This window comes from Leopardus geoffroyi, chromosome C2 (assembly GCF_018350155.1).
Source record: "Leopardus geoffroyi isolate Oge1 chromosome C2, O.geoffroyi_Oge1_pat1.0, whole genome shotgun sequence".
In the NCBI taxonomy this organism is placed as follows: Eukaryota; Metazoa; Chordata; class Mammalia; order Carnivora; family Felidae; genus Leopardus; species Leopardus geoffroyi.
In genome coordinates this window covers 55659268-55682282 of record NC_059333.1, presented here as the reverse complement: position 1 = coordinate 55682282, position 23015 = coordinate 55659268, and the positions used below count along the sequence as shown (strand labels likewise).

General features: G+C 35.4%; 1 protein-coding gene across 8 annotated transcripts in view; it reads right to left on the bottom strand.

Moving 5' to 3' along the window:
* DZIP3 (DAZ interacting zinc finger protein 3) overlaps positions 1-23015 on the bottom strand; it is a 100688-nt gene that overhangs the window by 28719 nt on the left and 48954 nt on the right. For 5 of the 8 annotated variants that reach the window (XM_045501926.1, XM_045501925.1, XM_045501929.1 and 2 more), the window contains 9 exons: positions 21150-21226; positions 18876-19493; positions 16522-16554; positions 15486-15655; positions 14388-14432; positions 9706-9731; positions 7301-7466; positions 5802-5897; positions 5510-5637 (listed from right to left, as the gene is read on the bottom strand). In XM_045501926.1, coding sequence (XP_045357882.1) covers positions 5510-5637; positions 5802-5897; positions 7301-7466; positions 9706-9731; positions 14388-14432; positions 15486-15655; positions 16522-16554; positions 18876-19493; positions 21150-21226 — 1359 coding nt within the window. The remainder of the gene's footprint in view (positions 1-5509; positions 5638-5801; positions 5898-7300; positions 7467-9705; positions 9732-14387; positions 14433-15485; positions 15656-16521; positions 16555-18875; positions 19494-21149; positions 21227-23015) is intronic. The other 3 variants (XM_045501930.1, XM_045501931.1, XM_045501933.1) reach the window with 3 other exon arrangements.

Sequence of the window (23015 nt, the reverse complement as noted above, 5' to 3'; positions counted from 1 at the left end):
AAGAGGGTTCCCGTTTCTCCACATCCTCTCCAGCATCTATAGTCTCCTGATTTGTTCATTTTGGCCACTCTGACTGGCGTGAGGTGATATCTGAGTGTGGTTTTGATTTGTATTTCCCTGATAAGGAGCGATGTTGAGCATCTTTTCATGTGCCTGTTGGCCATCTGGATGTTTTCTTTAGAGAAGTGTCTATTCATGTTTTCTTCCCATTTCTTCACTGGGTTGTTTTTCGGGTGTGGAGTTTGGTAAGCTCTTTACAGATTTTGGTTACTAGCCCTTCGTCCGATATGTCATTTGCAAATATCTTTTCCCATTCCGTTGGTTGCCTTTTAGTTTTGTTGGTTGTTTCCTTTGCTGTGCAGAAGCTTTTTATCTTCATAAGGTCCCAGTAATTCATTTTTGCTTTTAATTCCCTTGCCTTTGGGGATGTGTCGAGTAAGAGATTGCTACGGCTGAGGTCAGAGAGGTCTTTTCCTGCTTTCTTCTCTAGGGTTTTGATGGTTTCCTGTCTCACATTCAGGTCCTTTATCCATTTTGAGTTTATTTTTGTGAATGGTGTGAGAAAGTGGTCTAGTTTCAACCTTCTGCATGTTGCTGTCCACTTCTCCCAGCACCATTTGTTAAAGAGACTGTCTTTTTTCCTTTGGATGTTCTTTCCTGCTTTGTCAAAGATGAGTTGGCCATACGTTTGTGGGTCTGGTTCTGGGGTTTCTATTCTATTCCATTGGTCTATGTGTCTGTTTTTGTGCCAACAGTTTTGTTTTTAAAATACACTCTGCCATGGTCTTTTAATTGATGTATTTAGATCATTTACATGTAAGGTAATCAGTGATGTTAGGGCTTAAGTCTGTCATTATTTTTTGTTTGTTTCCTGTTTCTTTTTTCTTACCTTCTTGTGGGTTATTTTAACATTTTTTTTTTTTTTTTTTTTAGGATTCCATCTTGACTTATTTATAGTGTATCTGAATACATATATCTCTGTAGCTTTCTTTAGTGGTTGCACCAGGTATTACAGTATGTATATGGTAATCTACTGGTATTGATATTTTCCTTACTTTCCTATAGGTCTCTTTATTCTCTACAGTTTTAAAATATAATTGCTGTACTTCCTCTACATAAACTTCACTAAGATGGTATTATAATTTTTGATCCAAACATCAAATATGATTTAAAAAATTAATGAGAATAGGATGGACTCTTATTATTTACCCCTCCCTTTACTCACTTGATGTTCTTCTTTCCTTTCGGAAGTTCTAAGTATCTATTATCACTTCCTTTATGATTATACACCTTCATTTAGCTATTCCTTAATTATAGGTTTAGTAGCAATGGATTCTTGTAGTTTTTCTTTGAGACTTGTCTTTATTTCCCTTCAATCCTAAAGGATATTTTTGCTGGATATAGGATTCAAGATAGTTGTTTTCTTTTAGTTTTTTTTTTTTTTTTCTTCCAGTACTTAAATAATGTGCCACTTCCTTCTGGCCTCCATGGTTTCAGATGAGAAATTTGATTCATTTGAATTAATGTTCCCATGTGTGTTTTCTCTGGTTGCTTTCAAGATTTTTGTCTTTAGTTTTTTTGCAGTTTAGTTATGATGTGTCTTGGCATGGATTTCTTTCAGTTTATACTACTTTGGGTTCATTCAGCTTCTTGAATTTGTAAATTTATGTATTTCACCTCATTTCTTTTAATGCTTCTCCCTCCCCCTCCCCCCCCCCCACACACACTCTCTTCTCTCCTTCTGAGATTCTGACAAGAACTTATTTTATTATTGTCCCACAAGTCACTGAGACTCTGTCCTCTTTTTTATCTTTTCCCTAGTTTATCTCCTCTATGCTGTTAGATTGGGTAATGTCTTTTGTATTTCCTCAAGTTTACCAGTTCAATCCTCTGTCATCTTTATTAGTGATTATATCCAGCAAGGTTTTTTTTTTAAATTTTTTTTTTAGATCTTTATTTACTTTTGAGAGAGAAAAAGAGACAGAGCATGAACAGGGGAGGGGCAGAGAGAGAGGGAGACAGAGAATCTGAAGCAGGCTCCAGGTTCTGAGCTGTCAGCACAGAGCCCAATGTGGGGCTCGAACTCACAGACAGTGAGATCATGACCTGAGCCGAAGTCGGAAGCTTATCGACTGAGCCACCCAGATGCCCCCAGCAAGGTTTTATTTGTTATTGTATTTTTTAGTTTTATAATTTCCATCCTTTATTATATATTTTTTGTAAGACTTTCTAGGTTCTCATCTGTTTAAAGAGATTTCAATTTTCTTGTTGAAGCATTGTTATGATGGTCACTTTAGAATCTTTGTCAGGTAATTCTCAAATCTGAATCGTCTTAATGTTATCATTTGTTGACCAGCTTTTCTTTTTCATGTTCTAATTGTCCTCATTCTTGGTATAATGAGGATTTTCTATTGTAGCCTAGATATTCTGGGTATTATGAGACTCTGGATTCTAGTTAATCTTTTTTTAGCAGGAAGACCCCCTGTTGCTGTGTAGTGTGAGGGCTGAGTGGGTGTGTATGTTTAGCTTCTCATCTGGCCCTGCTTACAACATCCCACCAAAATTGTGGACACTGACACACTGCCTCGATGCAGATGGGTGGTGTTGAAGTTCGGTCCCCTCAGTCCATGACATTTCCCGTGAAAGTGAGGCACCAACTTACTCTGCTCTTTGCCTCAGCAGGGTATAAGATCAGCTTCCTGCTGGGCCCTACTGACACTAGGGAAGGAGAAAGCAGAGGGATGACTCATTATCACTTTGTTTCTACAGGATGGAGAGCAGGGGCTCCCTGTTGGGCCCCTCTGGCACCACCTGGAGTGAGGGGAGAGAATAGAGTGCCAGCTAGCACCAAGGGTGGAAACTCAGCTCCCCATGAGGAGAGTAGAAGTGAAACCCATATTGAGTAGTCCCAAGTTAGATTACCTTAAGTTTCATCGATGCTCAGTTGAGGCAGACGCTTAGATTGCTGCTAGATCACATTGACACTATCCTGGCAGAGGAACTGTAACACTACCTACTTCTGCCCCGTGGGGAATGGAAGACCAGCTGCGATACTACCTCAGTAAAGAATCTGGTTTGTGCTATCTGCTATCATACTACCTGGTTCCAAGGGCTGGTATGGGACCATTGTTGCTTGACTAGAGTAAGTTGGATAGTGTTGTTATATTTTCCTTTTCCTGATCCTTTGGCTAGAGCAAACAGGCTTTTCTTGGGCTTCCCCCCACCACCTCTGCCTATTGGCTATTCCAGGTTGGTGATTTCTGCAGCACTCTGTCTAGGATATATAGGAGGAAATAAGGAAAATTCATGCCATATCATTCCTCAAGTACCAAAGCTCCTTGACAGTCTGCTTTCTTCTACCTTTTAGAGCTTCCTATGCTTGTTTGTTGTATTATGTCTTGGGTAGTTTAGTAGTAAAAAGGATGAATGGCAAGGAATAGAGCTACTTCTTAGTAGAACTAGAAGTCCCTCTGTTATAAGTAATTTTAAACCCTTCACATTAATCTCTACTCTCCATTAGCTAGCAATGTCTGACATGTGTTGGTATCTTCTACATGTGCCTTCCCTAATTCTTCTCACACAGTAGGCCCTTGATAAATGTTTGTTGAATATTCTACATGGAGGGCTCATTGTATGAAGATATATGCGTCCCCTAAAATGGTCAAGCATACAAGGGCACCTGGGTCAGCTATCAGAGTTGAGGAAGGATACCCTCAGATGGTAACGGAGAGAGACAGCTCATCTGCATGGATGACATTACTTTTCTGATCTCTGATACTATATAACACATATCTGGATTGGTCATTGCCTTCTAAGCTAAAATACAAAGTTTTGAACCCTGAAGTGTGGGTTCTTAAGTGACTGTAGCCAGTTTAGATATGTCAAAGCTACCTTAGGTCTTCACCTCCTTAAACTTGAAGGATCTAACTCCAGCAGGGATAAGTTACAAAGTGTTTGTAACTGATACTATGTTGCCAATGCTACAGCATCCAGTTCTTTCTAAAAAGCCCCTCAAGGATGAATGATATAATATGTGGGAGAAAATTTAAGACTTAAATCTGCCAAATATTTCTGCAACTCCATAATTAGTATCGTAGACTCCTTATTCTAAGATATTCCCTAGAACTTGTCTATTGTCCCTACTAGCTCTAGCAACTAGTGGATTTCACATTAGACTTCGTGGATAACTGGTATCTGTTGCATTACTATTTATTAAAATAATGTGTTATAAATCATGTTATTATTCCAAATGATACTGGTTGGAGATAGTGATTAGTATAAAAAGAGTAAAGCAAGGCCACTCATTTTCTCCTATTAAGTCAGAATTTTTAAGTCTTAGATATTTAATACTTAAGATTGTTAAGGGATGGGAATGCAAGCTGATGCAGCCACTCTGGAAAACAGTATGGAGGTTCCTCAAAAAACTAAAAATAGAACTACCCTACAATCCAGCAATTGCACTACTGGGTATTTATCCAAGGGATACAGGTGTGCTGTTTTGAAGGAACACATGCACCCCAATGTTTACAGCAACACTATCAACAATAGCCAAAGTATGGAAAGAGCCCAAATGTCCATCGATGGATGAATGGATAAAGAAGATGTGCTATATATATACACAATGAAGTATTACTCAGCAATCAAAAAGAATGAAATCTTGCCATTTTCAACTACATGGATGGAACTGGAGGGTATTATGCTAAGTGAAATCAGTCAGAGAAAGACAAATATCATATGACTTCACTCATATGAGGACTTTAAGAGACAAAACAGATGAACATAAGGGAAGGGGAAACAGAATATAAAAACAGGGAGGGGGACAAAGCATAAGAGACTCATAAATATGGCAAACAAACAGAGGGTTACTGTAGGGGGTGTGGGAGGGGGGATGGGCTAAATGGGTAAGGGACACTAAGGAATCTACTCCTGAAATCATTGTTGCACTATATGCTAACTAATTTGGATGTAAATTTTAAAAAAAAATTAAAATTAAAAAAAAAGTACATACAAATAAAAAAGATTGTTAAGGGAAATGAGATTGTTGGGAAGGAGCAATCTTCAGGAATTTGATTCATTTTCAATCTCTTGGTCTTGGAACACAAAAACTCTGAGAGACCAATATAAAAAAGGATTCAAGTGATTTCACAGTGTCTTTGAGGAATGTATTCATCATATGCTATAAAGAAACAGCAAATCATTGGTCATATTTTTACAAATTAGAATCATGATCTGAAAGTTAATTATCTTTCTCATGTAATTCTATTATAATTACACTTGTTCAGCCAATACATGTAAAGCTTGATATACAGAGTGAGCCGATGCTCATTTTTCAATCCAGCTGGCAAGACAAATATATAGTTGGTTTTTAAGCAAGTACAGACCTGTAATCAGCTATTCTTAATGTGTAGTCACAATGCCACCTAGTGGCTGCACAAGGATTATCTTTTAAAGATGGCATTCATTACGGAGCAAATCCAGAATTACCTGTGAACAACAGATTTGCACTTACTTGGAAACCTTATTGATTCCAAAAGCCACTTGTTGGTTAAGAGATGAAATGATTTTGTCTTTCTTCTTAATCTGCATTTGGTTTTCTTGCCACCGAAAAGTCACTGTTTTCAACTGTCTTTTGAAATCCTGATGAAAATGAAAATTATTATTTCATAGTTAATTCTGTTCAAATCACCAGATATTGAAAGAAAAAAGAAAATGTATTCTTTAAAAAAAAAAAGAAACTACCATTGAACTGAACAACTGAACCACCTCTGACTTGCTTCAGATATAATGGCAAAAGTACTTACTTCACACTGATAATGCAATTTATAAAGCTGCCTTTGCCGAGCAAGCTTCTCCTTCTCAGTTTCTCCATATTCTGTGGTTACTTTGCTGGTTGAGCCCTAATGAGCAAATGGAATACGCATGCCTTATTTTCCTCTAAAAAGAGCTCTAAGACTTTAAAGGAGATTTAAAGTTGCCATCTAACTCCTACTCATGCTTATGTCTCAATACAAACATCATTTCTGTGATTAGTTCAGATAAACCCACCTCTCCCCAATTACAGCATTCACTAAATAGTACCACAGGTATGCGTCTACTGCTGCTACTAGTGGATAACATTATCTGCATGCTTACCATATTTTTAAGGTGGTTTTTTTTTTTTTTTTGGTAACTTTTTGGTTACTTTTGGTAACTTTTTGGTAACTTTTATTGTTGTAAAGTTTATCTGAGGTAGACACTTACTCCCATTTTAGAGATGATAAAACCGTGAAGTACCTCATCCAAGGTTACACAGAAAGTAGAGAAGCCTGAATTCCAACTCAGGCAGTCTTTATTCCCAAACACTTCATTATTACTCAGTACTACCTTAGTTTAATATTCAACTTATCCACCAAATTGTAAACACTACAATCACAGGAACCATGCCTTAGTATAGCTCTGACAAAAAGCATGTGCTAAATGTTTTTTTGAATATATGAGGGCGTTAACATTTTCCAAAATGTGTGTGACATTTTTATTCTATTTTGGAGTTCTCATAGCTACTGAATGAAAACCAAAGGCCTCATATTTAAACTTTAGTCTGACATCCAAAGCTAAGAATATGTCATTTCAAATAAAATATACTAATATTCTAATATTCTAATTGCAATGGGAAAAAGAACATAATGACAATTATATGAATGTTGTACTATCAGTCAGAGAATCATTTTTACTAACCGTACCCTTAGACAATCAATATTCCTATATACTATGGAACAGGTTATAAAATTACCTTAGTATAGAATTCTCATTTAAATCAAGTGACTAAAAAAAAGTCTGTCTTTTGCTTTGTCGGATTTAGTGTTCTGCTGAGCACTTAAATCATGTTCACGTGTACCTTCATATATAGGAAGGTCATTCCCAGCAGTGACCGCTACAAGGAAAGGAACCAGAGGGGGGAAAAAACCTGTTGTACGTTAATATTTTTGTAGACATTTCATGTCTATAACCAGTTTAATTTTTTAAAAATGCAAGTACCTTTTTTTAAACAAAACTATTTTTCTCATGAATATTAATCCAAGTTTTTTTTGCAAGGAATGCATTTATAATCAACACTGCCCAATAGTTAAATCCAGGAAATGGTTTCAGAGCCAAAGTGAAAAGCTTCAGCTCCTAAGGCTCTTTTTCCCTCTATCCCTCTGACCCTCCCTTCTTGTTTTTTATTGCCCCTCACAAACACAGCATAAAACACTAGGCTAACAGTGGTTAACGATTGTTTCTAGAAGAAGGAAGGCAGGTCTGTACCCTCTCCAGTCAGGCTTACCTGCTCTATCATGTCCAGAATATGTAATTCATCCAGACTATAGAACTTGTCTTCTGTTGCAGAATCCTCTTGAATATCACTTGCATCATCCTTCATAAATCTACTGACTGGGTGTAGATGTGCTTGCTCTTTCTTCAATGGCTCTTCCTTTCCTACCATATTTGGGCTACAGTGATGACAATCAATGTAATATTTTATAATGGTGTATAGTGTTTCTCATCTAAGCCATTGTTACCCTAATTAATATTATATTAGTCTCATGAGAAAGGAGGGTTCATGGCCAAAGCAAGTTTAGACCATGCTTATACTGTGTATTTCTCTTGATGATTCATAATAAATTTATTTATCATATATAAGACAGCACTCAATCAAGGTACCTATTCAGTTCATCCTAGTGTTTTCAAGAATTATGAGACCAAAGAGTTCATATTTCAGATTATAATTATTAACATCAATTACTTTGGGAAACAATACTTTGGGAAATACTGACAAGCATTTCTACATCTGCTATATTATTTTATCATCACACCATTCTTGAAAAGTAGGTTGGTTTAATCAATTTCATTGCTTAGGTCCAGTGTACATTTAAATAGTGGGCTGCAAATATCAACATAAAGTAGATTTAAAAATGGAGATTCTTTGGTAACAGGACTTAAAAAAAAAAAAACTGTAGTGGTAACATGGATTTCAGTAACTAGAAACCACTAAAAAAAAAGAATGAAAATACTGTAAGTGCAATGATAATTAACTCATTTTTATACTTATGTCTAAAATGTAAATGCATGCTACTATCCTTTCAACTTGGTGTAGTGAGTGGCTATAAATTTCCTTCCCAATCCCATTAAATGGTAACAAGAAATAGTACTTTTACTTATAACACAATATAAATGACGTGATTAGTGAATAGAAAATCGGTAACTCTAGGATACGTTATTACTTCTTTTAGGCCACGGAGACCTAGAAAACAATATGGCATCTCATGCTTGTAGAGTAACTTGTAAAACACTATAAAACACTCATTAGGTATCACTGAGGTATTCTAGAATGACTCAACATTTTGGAAAGTTCAATGAAATCAAATGCTTGTGTAGACCACTGGTTCCCAAACCCAATTTTCCAAATTACCTGAAGAGCTTTTTAAAATTATATTTTTCCAGGTATCCTGACAACTGTAAATACATAGATGAATCTGTATTTTTGAAAAGCTATAGAAGATTATTCCTAAATGTTTAAAGTTTAATAATGACACTGTAATAATATAGGAAAATGTTCTTATCAGTAAGAGATGCAAACTGAAGCATGTAGAGGTAAAATTACATGATATTTGGGACTGAAAACACCAACAAAGAACAAAATGTTAAGGGAAAAAAGTGAAGCAAGTGTGGAAAAACAGTGTAATTGTTGAACCGGGATGATTAGGTACATATATTAATGTGATATATTATTTTTACTTTTGTGTATATGTGAAAATTCTCATACAAAAACAAAGCTCCCTGGGTGATCTGATGATCATTCAGTTTGTGTCTACACTATAGGTAAAATAAGCAAAATGATTGATAGCACTGTATGATTCTTTAGTAAGTTATTTTTATGGCTTCTAGACATGGTTTGAAAAAAGTAGAACAAACAAAAAACTATCACTCTAGTGGCTCAACTCATTGACAGAGAAAGTGAAAATTCATCCTTGGATGATGAACTATTAGCAAGTAGATCACATCCATTATCAATGAGAAAATATCAACTACAAGTGATGACTTTCGAGTTAAAATATATTCTTGCTACCATTTTAAAGATATCTTAATAATTTATGTCCTCACAGTGAGTTCTCCAAAGTTACCAACTTTCAATTAAACTTTCTGTTGGGTATAATGAGCCTCTTCATTACTATCTCCCTTACTTCCATCCACTACTGCACTGTCATCAGTCACATAGTTGTATAACACAATGATCTTTAGACATTAAAAGGTTTCCAGTAGGTTCAAAATTCACGGTAAACAACTGGAATTAAAAACCACCACCACCTATGCATTAATTAAACAAACCAAAACAAAACAAACTTTTTGGTAAAAGAGGTCATTAGGACAAACACTGATCTGTTCTTTAAGGTTAATTCTTACTTAAATTTAGATTTGGCTAACCACAATCTAGACTATATTGTAGAAGATTTTATGCTGGATCCAAATTAGTCTTTGACTTTTGAGTAGCCTTATAGAAAAATGGTGAGAGATTCTATTCTCCCAAAGTAAATGATAATTTAACTTTTTGTTACTCTTAAGTGACAAGTTATTAAGAAAAGTAACTGTACTTTCTTCTTTCAGAACATTTCCCAAAGCAAGGCTGTGTCATACTGGCAAAACACACTTTGAGAATACTAGGAAAAATTTAAAAATTAAATAAATACTTACACTTGTTCTTCTTTTGATTCCTTATTCTGAAAAACAACATCAAGAATTAGTAATCTATATCAACTATGCCAATACAGCACAGTGATGTGACTGCATTTAGGTGTTTCTCAACCTTTTTTGACCACAACCAAAATAAGAAATACATTTTACATCATGATGTAAATGCACTTATTCAGAGATCTTTATCCATGAATATAAAACTGAAATTGAAGTCACACTAAATAATCTTTACCCAGATTATATATGTTATAGACTGCAAGTTTATGCTTCTCCCAAATTCATATGCAGAAACCCTAACCCCCAATTAAGGGGGAAATTAATTAGGAAAGTAATTAGGTTTAGATGATGCTATGAAGTCCTCATGATAGAATCAGTGCCCTTTTAAGAAGAGACCAGAGAGCTAGATCTCTTGCTCTTCTGTGTGCTCTCTCTCTCTCTACTTGCTGTGATGACACAGTAAGAAGTTAGCCATCTGCAAACTAAGAGGGCCCTCACCAGATCCCGAATCTGTTGGCACCTTTATCTTTGACTTCCCAGACTTCAAACATGTGAAAAATGTTTCTTGCTTAAAGCACCCAGTCTATGGTAGTTTGTTATAGCAGCCCAAACTAAGACAATACATAATGAACTCTGAAACTTTTTTTTACTCTTACTAATTCTATTTATTTTATAAAATGGTAGTTGTGACCTGCTACACTGATTTTGTAATCTACCATTGAATCATGAAATAACTTAAAAATCACTGATTCAGATATTGAAAGTAAATATTGGGGTTGAGTTTGTACCTACTGGTAATCTTGGGACAGGACATGTATAATTCTCCTTTATGGAATACTATACTAACTATAAGAGTTCTTGAAAATCTACATACAAGGTGAAAGCAGATTGATATATTAAGAAATCTTATAGAAAAGGAAGTGTCAAGGAGATCACAATTGGAAGGAAATGTTAAAAAATCCTAAATTTTATGTTCATTAAAGTAAAACTATAAAAGCTACATAGTAGATAAAGGTAATATCAATGACACTCAACACATATTAATAGTATTAATCGCTCTTCTACATTACCCTATTAACAGTATTAATTACTTTTATATAAATTACAGTATTAACTTCTACCACCACCTCTTGTTTACAAGAAACTTTTGGATCTCCTTCCCCATAGATTCCATGATGTATTTACAAATTTGTTCTGCTTTATTGCCTATAAACTAAGAGAATTTTGCATTTCAGCATCTGATCAATGTCCCGTGCCAATTTGATTCTACAATTTAGAATTATCAACTCCTACCTTGGTTCCAGTATACCTGAATAGCTGAACTGAAAGACATTTATTTGGTTGTTCATAATGAACATCTAGTGTAGCTGCATACTTTCTGAAACTTTTTACTTCTTCCCATGACAACTTTTTGTCAACACATACAGCAGCCTGTTTTACATGCATCTCAGCAACTTCCCTGCTATAGACAGCACATCCAATTTGAAGGGCTAGATTTATTTCCTGCCATGTTTCCTTCCTTCCCCAAGGCATCATCACAAAGCCTTCTATTCTTCTGCCATCTGCTTTACCTCCCTTTTCTATTCTTAACCCTTAATTCCCCTGGGTGGGAGGTAGGAGTGGGAAGGAGGAGCTAATTAACTCCCAAAAGAGTTATTTATAATTTGGATATATTAGAAGCTAAATACTAAATTCCTAAGTGAAGAAAAAGTAACTACAATGTCTCTATATATACTGGTTAGAAGTTATCTGTACTGTCTCCTCTATTTGCTATACAAATATTTCTTTTTCATCATATTCTTCCAGAGTCCCTGAAAGATCTTTTCAGGACTTCAGCTAATGTTAGGTAGAGATATTACAAGACAAATAATTAACAGAGGACACAATTTCATTCATAGAAACTTTGTTGTTATTCTGTATAACACAAGATAATTTTTTGTATGCTAGAATTTTTCATGAGGAAAACTCATTGGAGGATGTGATGGACTTAGCTAGACAACTGGTTGCTTACACTATAACTAGACAATTCTTTGTATCAATAATAATGAAGTATATTAATAGGACTACTATATATGAAATAGTCATATGCAAAAATTTCAGCATTTTTAGGTCCCATACTTTAAAATTTAGATAAAAGAGAAATCTCTCTTCTAATGTCCACATCTTATCTTCATAAAATTATCTTATTTTCAAAGTATCTCAACTTCTTCTAAAAAAATAAATTAGAAAAAACTTAGGTCAGGTGCCTAGGTAGCTTAGTTGGTTAAATGGCTGATTTTGGCTCAGGTCATGATCTCACACTTCATGAGTTCAAGCCCCGCACTGGGCTCTGTGGTGACAGCTCAGAGCCCGGAGCCTGCTTCTGATTCTGTGCCTCTCTCTCTCTCTCTCCCTCTCTCCCTCTCTGCCCCTCCCCCACTCATGTTCTCCCTCTCTCTCTCTCAAAAATAAATAAGCATTAAAAAAAATTTTAAAACTTAGGTTGTTATAAACAATAACAAAAAACTTCTTGACATTTAATAAGACATTTTTATTTTATTTTTTAATTTTTTTTAATGTTTAGTTGTTTTTGAGACAGAGAGAGACAGAGCATGAATGGGGGAGGGTCAGAGTCAGAGGGAGACACAGAATCTGAAACAGGCTCCAGGCTCTGAGCTGTCAGCACAGAGCCTGATGTGGGGCTTGAACTCACGGACCGTGAGACCATGACCTGAGCCGAAGTTGGATGCTTAACCAACTGAGCCACCCAGGCACCCCTAAGAAGACATTTTTAATATTATTAGCATATGAATTTTTGAGTCGTGTTTACATTTATTTTCCATTGTGTTTATTACCTGTTTCATTTCAATTTGACATAAAAGTTGGGTTTTCCATTTAACTAGAATTGAAAATCTGAACAATCATATTTTAATTTGTTGTAAGAGACAAACTACGTACCTTTGGAACCAAGAGTTATAGTCTGACAGTTGCAGATTTACTTGCCCAGCTTTCTGTAGTATTAGACCTGGGATTTACTAATGTTTTGGTAAGAATTAAAAAGTATCAGTTAAACTAATATATCAGTCTGTGTTTTATTATATAAGAACTGACTAGTAGTAAGTCTTCTTATTCATGTCTTTTAAAAACATATCTTAATTTTCAAAATAACTTTTGAGTGAAATTATAAATTATAATAAATGATTATGATAAACACGAAAATTATATTGATATTTTATTGATCACAGCGTAAATAATCTGTATTCTGTTCTTCACCTAAGCATTTTGTAAATTTACCTTGTGTTAAATTTCATTTATGACTAAAATTTGTGTATACTTCCAATAAATAACATTGGCTTACCAGATTGTATAGTTGGTCATTCTCATTGCATTAATTTATAAGATAATCTACAGAATATACCTAGATTTTAAGTGTATGTTTCAGGCCAGAAAAACAACACTTTTTTTTTTTCTTTTTTACCATAAAGTTTGCATAGCATAGTAGTTAGCTGTATGGTTGATTTAAAGGAAAAAAACCAACCAAGAAACAAACAAAAAACTCTTGAGTCCAAATCCATAGGAATCTACAAACATCAAGAGTGAATTAAAACATAAAGTATGAACTTTGGGTGATTATGATGTGTCATTGTAGTTCCGTCAATTGTAACAAATGTACCACTCTGATGGGGGATGTTGATAATGCAGGAGGTTATTCATATGTGGGGGTCAGAGATATATGGAAAATCTTTACCTTCCCCTCAATTTTGCTCTGAACAACAACAAAAATTGCCCTACAAATATAGCCTTAGTTAAAAAAATATTAAAAAAACCAAAACAAAACTAAAAAAGACTCAACTTTCCTTTGTAATTTTCCAAGCAATTAAGAGACTTTTTGCTAAAACTCTGCCATAGATAGTAACAGTAAGTTGTTCATTTATAATTGGCAAAAAGCAAAGACAAAGCATGAAGGAAGCTTCTTGCATTTGTACCATTTTTGTACATTATTGCACTGTTGGCAGAATTTTGGATATCAGGAAGAAAATCAACATTTCTAAAGGCTTTGAAAAATGTTTCTGAATATATCACTGGAAATATGATGAGAAGCTTTTTATAAAAGACTGAGTAGGCATTTTTTAAATGAGAGTGGTATGCAGAAATTAATGAAATTTCCAAGTAACTCAGTTTCTTATTTGTATATTTAAATGTATAATTATGATTTAGGGAAGTGAAGCAGGACATACTAGGAGCTTAAATCATTCAGGATCTACCATATATAACCACATATTCAATAAGCTATTGACATTTATTTTTTTTAAGTTTATTCATATATTTCATATTTATATTTATATTTATATTTATATTTATATTTATATTTATATTTATATTTATAATCTACTTAGAAAGACAGCACAAGCCGGGGAAGAACAGAGAAAGGAGGAGAGAGAGAGAATCCCAAGTAGGCTCCGCACTATCAGCACAGAGCCCAATGTGGGGCTGGAACCCATGAACCATGAGATCATGACCTGAGCTGAAATCAAGAGTCGGACACTTAACTGATTGAGCCACCCAGGCACCCCTAAGCTATTGACATTTATAAGTCATTTATGCTATATACCTACTTGAACTAAGTTCTAACAGTGAATCCATATGTAAACCTAAGTGTTCATAATCAGACATCTCTCTATTATAATGCTAATACAGTCACTTACCTTTTTATTCTTAGTCTTTTTCTTTTTCTTTGGTTTACTCTTAACCTGACAAGAAATAAATAATTTAATTAATATGCAATTCAAATCACACAATAAGTTATTTTGCAAAATATATTTCCTCTAACCACTGAAATCTTTCATCTTCTAATATTATAGATTATTATTCTATTATTCTCATTATTCTAGATTCTATAGAAAACTATTTTCAGTTTCACTCTTATTTTTTTTTAATTATTTTTTTTTTTCAACGTTTATTTATTTTTGGGACAGAGAGAGACAGAGCATGAACGGGGGAGGGGCAGAGAGAGAGAGAGACACAGAATCGGAAACAGGCTCCAGGCTCTGAGCCATCAGCCCAGAGCCCGACGCGGGGCTCGAACTCACGGACCGCGAGATCGTGACCTGGCTGAAGTCGGACGCTTAACCGACTGCGCCACCCAGGCGCCCCTGTTTCACTCTTATTTTAATCTCAGTCTTCTGTTCTTGAGAGATCATTGATCTCTAAAGGAATAACATAATATCAATGAGGAGGCTACAGAAAAAAGCTCACAGATCCTCACTTGCATATGTGCGTGCATGCATGAGCAACAAAGGAGGAAGGGAGGGACTTTCAAAAAATCAACACATTCAAGTCAATAAGATGAAAAATTAAGCCCAGGAGTAATTTAGTGACCATATAAAATTAACATTAAAGAAATACAGAGATTACATCTTGCATGACTTTAATTTTATTCCCATGCAAATGACACTGAAATATCACGTTTTTCTCTTTTCTCTCTTCTTTCCCCACTATGTTTTTTTCTACTTTCTACTAACTTCCCACTTCTATTGCCATCACTCAGGATGAAGAAACATTCAGAAATCTAGCATAGTGCCTGACACATAACAAGTGTTTGGTAAATGCTGACAACATAAAAGGTTAAGGCAGGAAAGATTTTTGGAAGAAGTACTGGAGAAAGAACCATTCCAATTCAAGCTCTGTGTGAACACTGATAAATGTAAACTAAGATTGTCTAGGATGCTGTAAATACAGCACATGTAACAAAGTAAAAGCCCTGATTAAGTTCTTTTAATTTAAATATTAATGAGAGCTTATACTTCCTGGAGATCTTTAGTAGATTCTGTTGAAGATTCACTGGGTATCGATGCTCCATCTTTATTCATTTCTGCTAACTGTATTTCAGGGTTTGAGTTCACATTTATATTGTACTCCATGAGAGGTGGACTTAGTTCTTCTTCCTCATTCTGTAACTCTTCTATTTCAATACCTAAATGTTAAAAAACACTCAAAATCAGGACGCATTTAGTTTTACCCTCATATCACTAAAAAACACCATCCCGGGAACAGAAAGACATCTTATTCTCTTTAATTACTAGGTGAAAATGAAATGCTCATTTATCAGTGACCAAATAGGTACTGATACTAGCTAAGAACCAATCAATACAAACCCAAATGCTAAGATACTTTACTGTTATGTTAAGTAGACTCTAAATATTAGATATTGTACAACTTAAGTTGATTCTAAATACTAAGTCTTTTGAGGATCCTGACATTGACCCTATTAATACTGCATCTAGTAAAATTTTAGGATAGGGATATCTTTTTTTATCTTTAACTTAAATATTTTTATTGTTTAAGTATAATTTTACTTCAAACAAAACCCATGGTGTTGTTTTCTAAAGTAGAATTTTAATCGCAGAATACGAACTGCATTTAAAAAACCACAGCACAAAAATGGAAATTAAAAAAATTAGCAACTCACCACCTGGCAAAAAGTATACAGCCTAACAGTGGATAGTTAATTAGATAAAAGCTACATAAGCTGAAGAGTAGCATATACGAGCAGGTAGAGCAAGCAGGTAGGCATTTTTGCCTGTTGAAGTGTCCAGTGTGTCAAAAGTTAATAAACTATGCTCGGGTAAATCCTGGAGACATGCATTAAGACCAAAGCGGAGGAAAAAGGCTCATACTACATTCAGCTGACCAGTAGTAGTTTGGTCACATGATTTTCCAAGCTTGTAACAAATAATAGTTTATCATATAGTTATCTGACCAAGTAAAATTCCTATAAGTATCCCTTAGCTATTCCAAGTTGAAAGGTCACCGAGGCAATTTGTTTCTAAACATACTTACGTTGACTGCCCGTTATTGACTGTAGAGCAATTCCTATGATACATAAAGAAAAAACTTAGATGTACAATTGGAAATAGAACCAACAAATATCTGACTGGGATTAAGAAAAGTCAGAAGATTTTTACATTGTACCAATTACTTTTATAACTGTAAAAACAACCAGTTTCACTCATAAATCTAGTTTAAACAAGGCATAATCTTTAAATTACAACATAAAGTTTATAAATTCATGTTTAGGCAAAGAAAACAAAACTTTGGTAGTTCATAATAGATAATGCCTAGAATATAAGCACTTTAAAACAAGCAGAAGATTCTTAAAATTTTAAAAATCTAAGGTCATAAAGTAACAATAGTCAATTATGAAGCAAACCTCCACTGAAAGTGTCAGGATGTTTTAGCAATATGAATTATCCTGATCAGCCCTCCCTCTCCCTTGTCCATTAATATTTATTAAGCATGTACAATGCATAAGGTTGTATTAAGCTCTAGATATTGAATGATGAAGAAATAAGAAACTTCACAGTGATTCAGTGAGAACAATGGATATTAAACAAATGAAAACAACAACTGTAATAACTACTAGGAAAGAGAAGATGATAGGAAAGCCTCTATTAAATTAGGGACTAAAGCTTTTGGGTCTAAGTGGGAATTGCTTGAAATGCTTTGAATTTATTTATTTGAAATGCTTTGAATTTTATTTATTTATGCTTTGAATTCTGAATATTTCCCAAATATTACCTTTATTCTCATTTGTTAATACAAATCTTAATGAAGTGAGAAGCCTACGTGGCACAGTTAAGCCTCTGACTTTTTTTTTTTTTTAATTTTTTTTTTCAACGTTTATTTATTTTTGGGACAGAGAGAGACAGAGCATGAACAGGGGAGGGGCAGAGAGAGAGGGAGACACAGAATCGGAAACAGGCTCCAGGCTCTGAGCCATCAGCCCAGAGCCCGACGCGGGGCTCGAACTCACGGACCGCGAGATCGTGACCTGGCTGAAGTCGGACGCTTAACCGACTGTGCCACCCAGGCGCCCCAGCCTCTGACTCTTGATTTTGGCTCAGGTCATGATCTCGTGGTTGTGAGATCAAGCTCCAAATCAGGCTCTGCACTGGGAGTGGAGCCTGCTTGCGATTCTCCCTCTCTCCCTCCCTCTTTTCCCCCTCCCCTGCTCATGCTCTCTCAATAAATAAATAAATGAATAAACAATAAAGTATTCATAAAGTAAATGTAAAAAAAGCCTCTTATTTTAAGTCAAGGGTTCTTGCATGACTTTCTCATATTATCGAAGTCCGCATTCTCTCCTCTTACACTCAGAGAAGGCTCTTAAAGGTTAAGCAGGAAAACACGACAGTATCCCAGGACCTTAGTAAAAGGAATGTTATTGAGGCCTAGCAATCATCAACAATAGTAGCTCAACAATTACAAGAACGCTGATAAGTTGTATGCTTACAAAGCATCAGTGTGGTCATCAGTTGCTCACTAGGTAGTACGACTAATAACTTGGGACCAGGAAAAGTCACCCGGGATAGCAAAGTAAAGGTTTCAGTGATGCTGACATGCCTTGAACTCCACTCCCCATGATGACAACTGAGAAGCTATCCAGGAATGTGGGAGAGGAGGTCTGAAGTCTTTCCCATATGAAGAGACAATGTCCTTCATGGACATTTGGACAATGGCTACTGCTGACCTTAGACATTACCTGATTTTTTAAATTACTCATGGGCATGGTTAATGAATAGTTGCCAAATTTTTCAATTAATTGTCATGGTTCTGCTGGAAAGGAGAAAACATATACCCATGTTATCTAGAAGGCCATACTTGAAACATACAGTACCTGTATTTCATGGTTTTAGGCATCCTTAATTTTATAGTAGTGATAATACTCCTTTAGTTAAAAATCTTCAACAATTCCTTTTTGAAAACAAAAACTCCTCAACATGGCCAGGGAAATCCTCTTGAATGTATTCTCTTTGTTACCTCTCCCCTATTTTGATCTCAGTAAGGCCAAACTTTTTAGTTCCCTGTATTACAATATATTTTTATGTTTCTATACCTTTGTTCTTGTTTCCTTCTGAAACGTCCTTCTCCATCTTCTTCACTGGGCTAACTTTTACATGTCATTTAAGAATTCTTTAAATATTACACTCTCCAGAAAGCTTTTTTGGACTCTCAGGGTAGGATCTCCCATGGTATTCTGGAACATCTCTAGTACTATAATTTTTAGTAGCTTCTTGATGAGTCTATCCTCCCAAGATGTGAGCTCACTGAATCTCCTGCCCTTAGCACTGTGTCTGGCACATGGCAGACATTTAGTGAAGGTTTACCAGCTGAAGTAAATAATTATTTTGTACCTTGTTGATAGCAGGATAACATCCTCTGGATGATTTCTGGTACTGGTATGCCTAGGTAGATGGACAGTTGATGGTAATCAAGGGAGATATTCTCAATGGGATTCTCCTTCACTTTGTCAATATCCTCTTGCTTCATCCCAAGACGCAGAAGAATATCTGAAACTTTTTTCCAAATTGAATTGAATTGTGACTCAGTGAGACCATTCATCAAAATCTCACTAAGGAGGATATCCCTGTGTTTGCACAGCCTCAAGATGTCGGCAGACTTAGAGAGATCAGAAGATGGTGGTTCCATATTCCAGCCTTTTTTGGGTGCAGGGAATACATTCAAATGTTTTATGAGAGCTAATAGGAGATATAAGTCAAACTGTTTGGACTGTGGTAGCTCCTTGTTTGGGGGATAAAGCAGATGCCATGCTCCACCCAAAGGGTGATTGGTCCAAAGATGGTTGTAGTAGGGTTCCAGCACATTCTTGTGTATAAGAAGTTCTTTTTTCAAAAGAGGGGGTGGCATAGCCTCATCAAATATTTGCCGGACAATGTCAGTACCAGAAATGATAATTATATGAAGCAGATGATAGAAATAATTATAATCAAGTTTGAAGATAGGCATTTCATCTGAAAATGAATTTTGAGAAGTCAAAACATTCCACATTAATGCTTTTTTTCTATGTGGTCTGTCTCATTATATCCTAAGCTCCTGTAGGACAGGGACGATTCCAAAACAATGAAATACAGTATAGTGCTTTGCCACAGCCAGTGCTCAATAAGCATGCTGCTTCTAGCTATCAAAAAAATCCCAACAAAAACAATATGTTCCCAAGCAAAAGTAATCACAAAGACTAATCACCACAGAAGCCTTTCAACCATGCAGGGTTTTGTTCAAGTAAATGACTTTGGCAACCAAATGGCATAAAACTTTAGGCCTTTGGAAATTCTGAAGACTTTCAAGAATGGTAACTGCCAGTGTTTAATTATATTTTATTCAGGCAACTTTATTTTAATCAGCACTGCCCACTAGAACTTTCTGTGATAAAAATGTTTTAGATTTGTAGTGCCTACTAGCCACTGAAGATTGGAAATGCTGCTTTTCTAACAAATGAACTGAATTTGAAATTATATCCAAGTTTTATTAATTTAAATAGCTGCATATGGCTAGTGGCAACCATATCAGACAATAGAGAACTATATCAAAAAACATAAAGTGATCTAATGCCTTGATATCCCAGTGTAGTCCACAGACCAGCAGTGACATCCCCACAGGAGCCTGTTAGAAAGACAGAATCTTAGCAACCACCTCCCCCCACCCCACCCAGAGCTACTGAATTGGCACCTACATTTTAACAATGTATAACAGATGATTTGGATATACATTAAAGTTTAAGGCACACTGGCCTGATGATGATATTCTTATCCTCTCAAAAGATAAATTAATGATTAAGTAGATAATTCATCAATGAAATGGAGTAAGGCATGAGAATGAACTATTTGAGATTTTTCTGGTTTAATAGCACTTCCAAAGGAGGAAAGTAGACTGAGGTGAATTTAAAGTAGTAAGGACTTGATATATGATGGTATACTTTTTGTATGAATATCAAAATATGTATTTATCATAAAATGTAGCTTTATTATTTTATCCTTCACGATTCTGTGTTTCAAGAAATTTAGAAACTAATATTCTTGTTTGATATACTTGACATATACCGTGGAAGCAAGCAAGGTTACAAAGCAAATGACCCAGGGAACTTTCTCTGGGTAGCCTACTAAGAAGCTGGCTGGGATCAAGGACACTCATTCCCTCCAGCAAGGACTGATATCAAACTATTCTTCCATGGGACTATGAGCCCTAAAAGCCTCTAAGTGGCATTGCTGACCAGCTGGCATTCCTAAACAGCTGGCACTTAAGTTTAGACTACTTGGCCTTGAGTCCCAAATTGTCATGCCTTCCATTTTGCTCTATTAACAGGGAATGCAACAAGAGAGGAGGGTTTGGTAGGGAACACCTGCTGGAGTCCAATCTCACTGTGTAGTCAACAGTTATACACCAGACCCAGCAAACTTCTCTATGATGCCAAGGTAATGTAAGACCCATACACCTGCTGATCTTTCCGTCCATGAATTTCAGCCCATGCCAAGTGATGCTTACTTAGTGTAAACATAAGCCCAGTGAATGACAAACATAAACACATGGTGTCAGTGGTATGATACTGTACAGAGCAAGTCAAAACTTTTAATATACTTTTCAAGAGGAGACATATAAGAATAAAACAGTACCTTTTGCACTAAATTTTAAACTGATCTTCGGTCTTATATCAGTATCAGTAATTTTCAGAGACATCAACTTTTTATAACTGCAAGTAGAAAAAACTTAAGTTACAATTAATACCAAAGTTACTTAAGATTTCTGATATCAGCATGGCTAAATAAGTGAATATTGTCCTCTCCTCCTCCTTCGGGAAAAATTTAAAAGCAAAGGAAAAAAGGGAATGAACAAACAAAACCCACCAACAAGGATAACCCCACACTGTCAATTTTGTTGGAGTTACCAGACAAATAGAACTGCTAAATCTCATACAAAAAAAAAAAAAAAAAGGCTGTGTGGCAACAGAAATACTGTAAAAAACCAGCAAAACTATAACTCCCCCCAGACCTTCCTCCAACATAAGATCTTATCATTCACTAATCCAAGAAGAAAACTCATGTAAGGACTAGTGATTTTTAAAAAAAGGCAACAAAGAAATTAGCATAACAGCAACACAAATAACCAAAAAAAATGAGGGGTAAAAGTAGCAAAATTTATTAAACAGACTAAACACTAATGATGTCATGAAAAACTTGAGACTTGGCACTGAGATAAACTCTCCCACAGAAAACAAAATAAAACAAAAATGGGGCAACACCAACTGAATGTTTTAAGTTTAATGAGGACAGAGATTTAGGTGTTGGAGGTTGTTAGAGGTGTTTTATCTCCAGCACCAAAACACTGCCCACCATACACTACAATGGAAACATTTTAAACTCTAACAATATGAAGTACTGGCAAAGATACTGAATAAAAAATATTCTATACTGCTGGTGGGAGTGTAACCAGGTAAAACCACTGTGGGAAACAATTCAGCAAAATCTAGAAAAGTTGAAGATATGGTCAGATGGCCTACTGATTCTATTCCTAGGGATATATTCTGGGAAACTTTCTGTACATATACATCTGGAGACACATCCAGGCATGTTCATCATAGCACTGTTGTTATGGTCAGAATTCAGAAATAACCTGTATTTCTACCAGTGTAAACAGAAAAAAATTGAACTATACTTATAAATAACAATATATTATGGAATTTATATCCAGAAGTAAAACATGACAACAAATGCACAAAGGTGGAATGATATGGAAACATTATTGTAAGGTTCATACAATACCTATACTATACATACAATAGTATAGTATTGGAAAATGAACTTTGACAAGTTAAAAACATATATTGTAAGTCTTAGAGCAATCATAAGAGAGAGAGGGTGAAAGACAGAAAGACAGAAAGAACAAACCCAGGAAATAAAACACAAGGAACAGATGGGAAAAACTGAAAACAACCAGGAAGATGGTAGATTTAAATCTGGCCATATCAAGAACTACAGCAAATTTATATGGAATAAACACCCAAATTTAAAAGATAGGCATTGTCAGGTTGGGTATAAAGAAGCAAGACCTATGCTGTCCATAAGAAACTCTCTTTAAATACAGACGTATATAGGTTGAGGTAAAAAGATGCAAAAATATATATACCATGCAAATATTAATCCAAAGAAGACACAAAATGACTAATAGGTACATGAAAAGATGCTAACGTTAGTAATCATCCAGAAAATGCAAATCAAAACTACAATGAGAGATCATTTCACACTTGTTAGATTGTCTGTTACCGAAAACACAGTAAGTGTTGGCCAGATATGGAGAAAAAGGAACCCTGTGCACTGCTGGTGGGAATGCAAAGTGATACAGCCACTAGGAGAAACAGTACGGAGGTTCCTCAAAAAATTAAAAGTAGGGGCACCCTGGTGGCTCAGACAGTTGAGCATCCAACTTTGGCTCAGGTCATGATCTCTTTCATGAGTTCCCGCTCCACATCAGGCTCTGTGCTG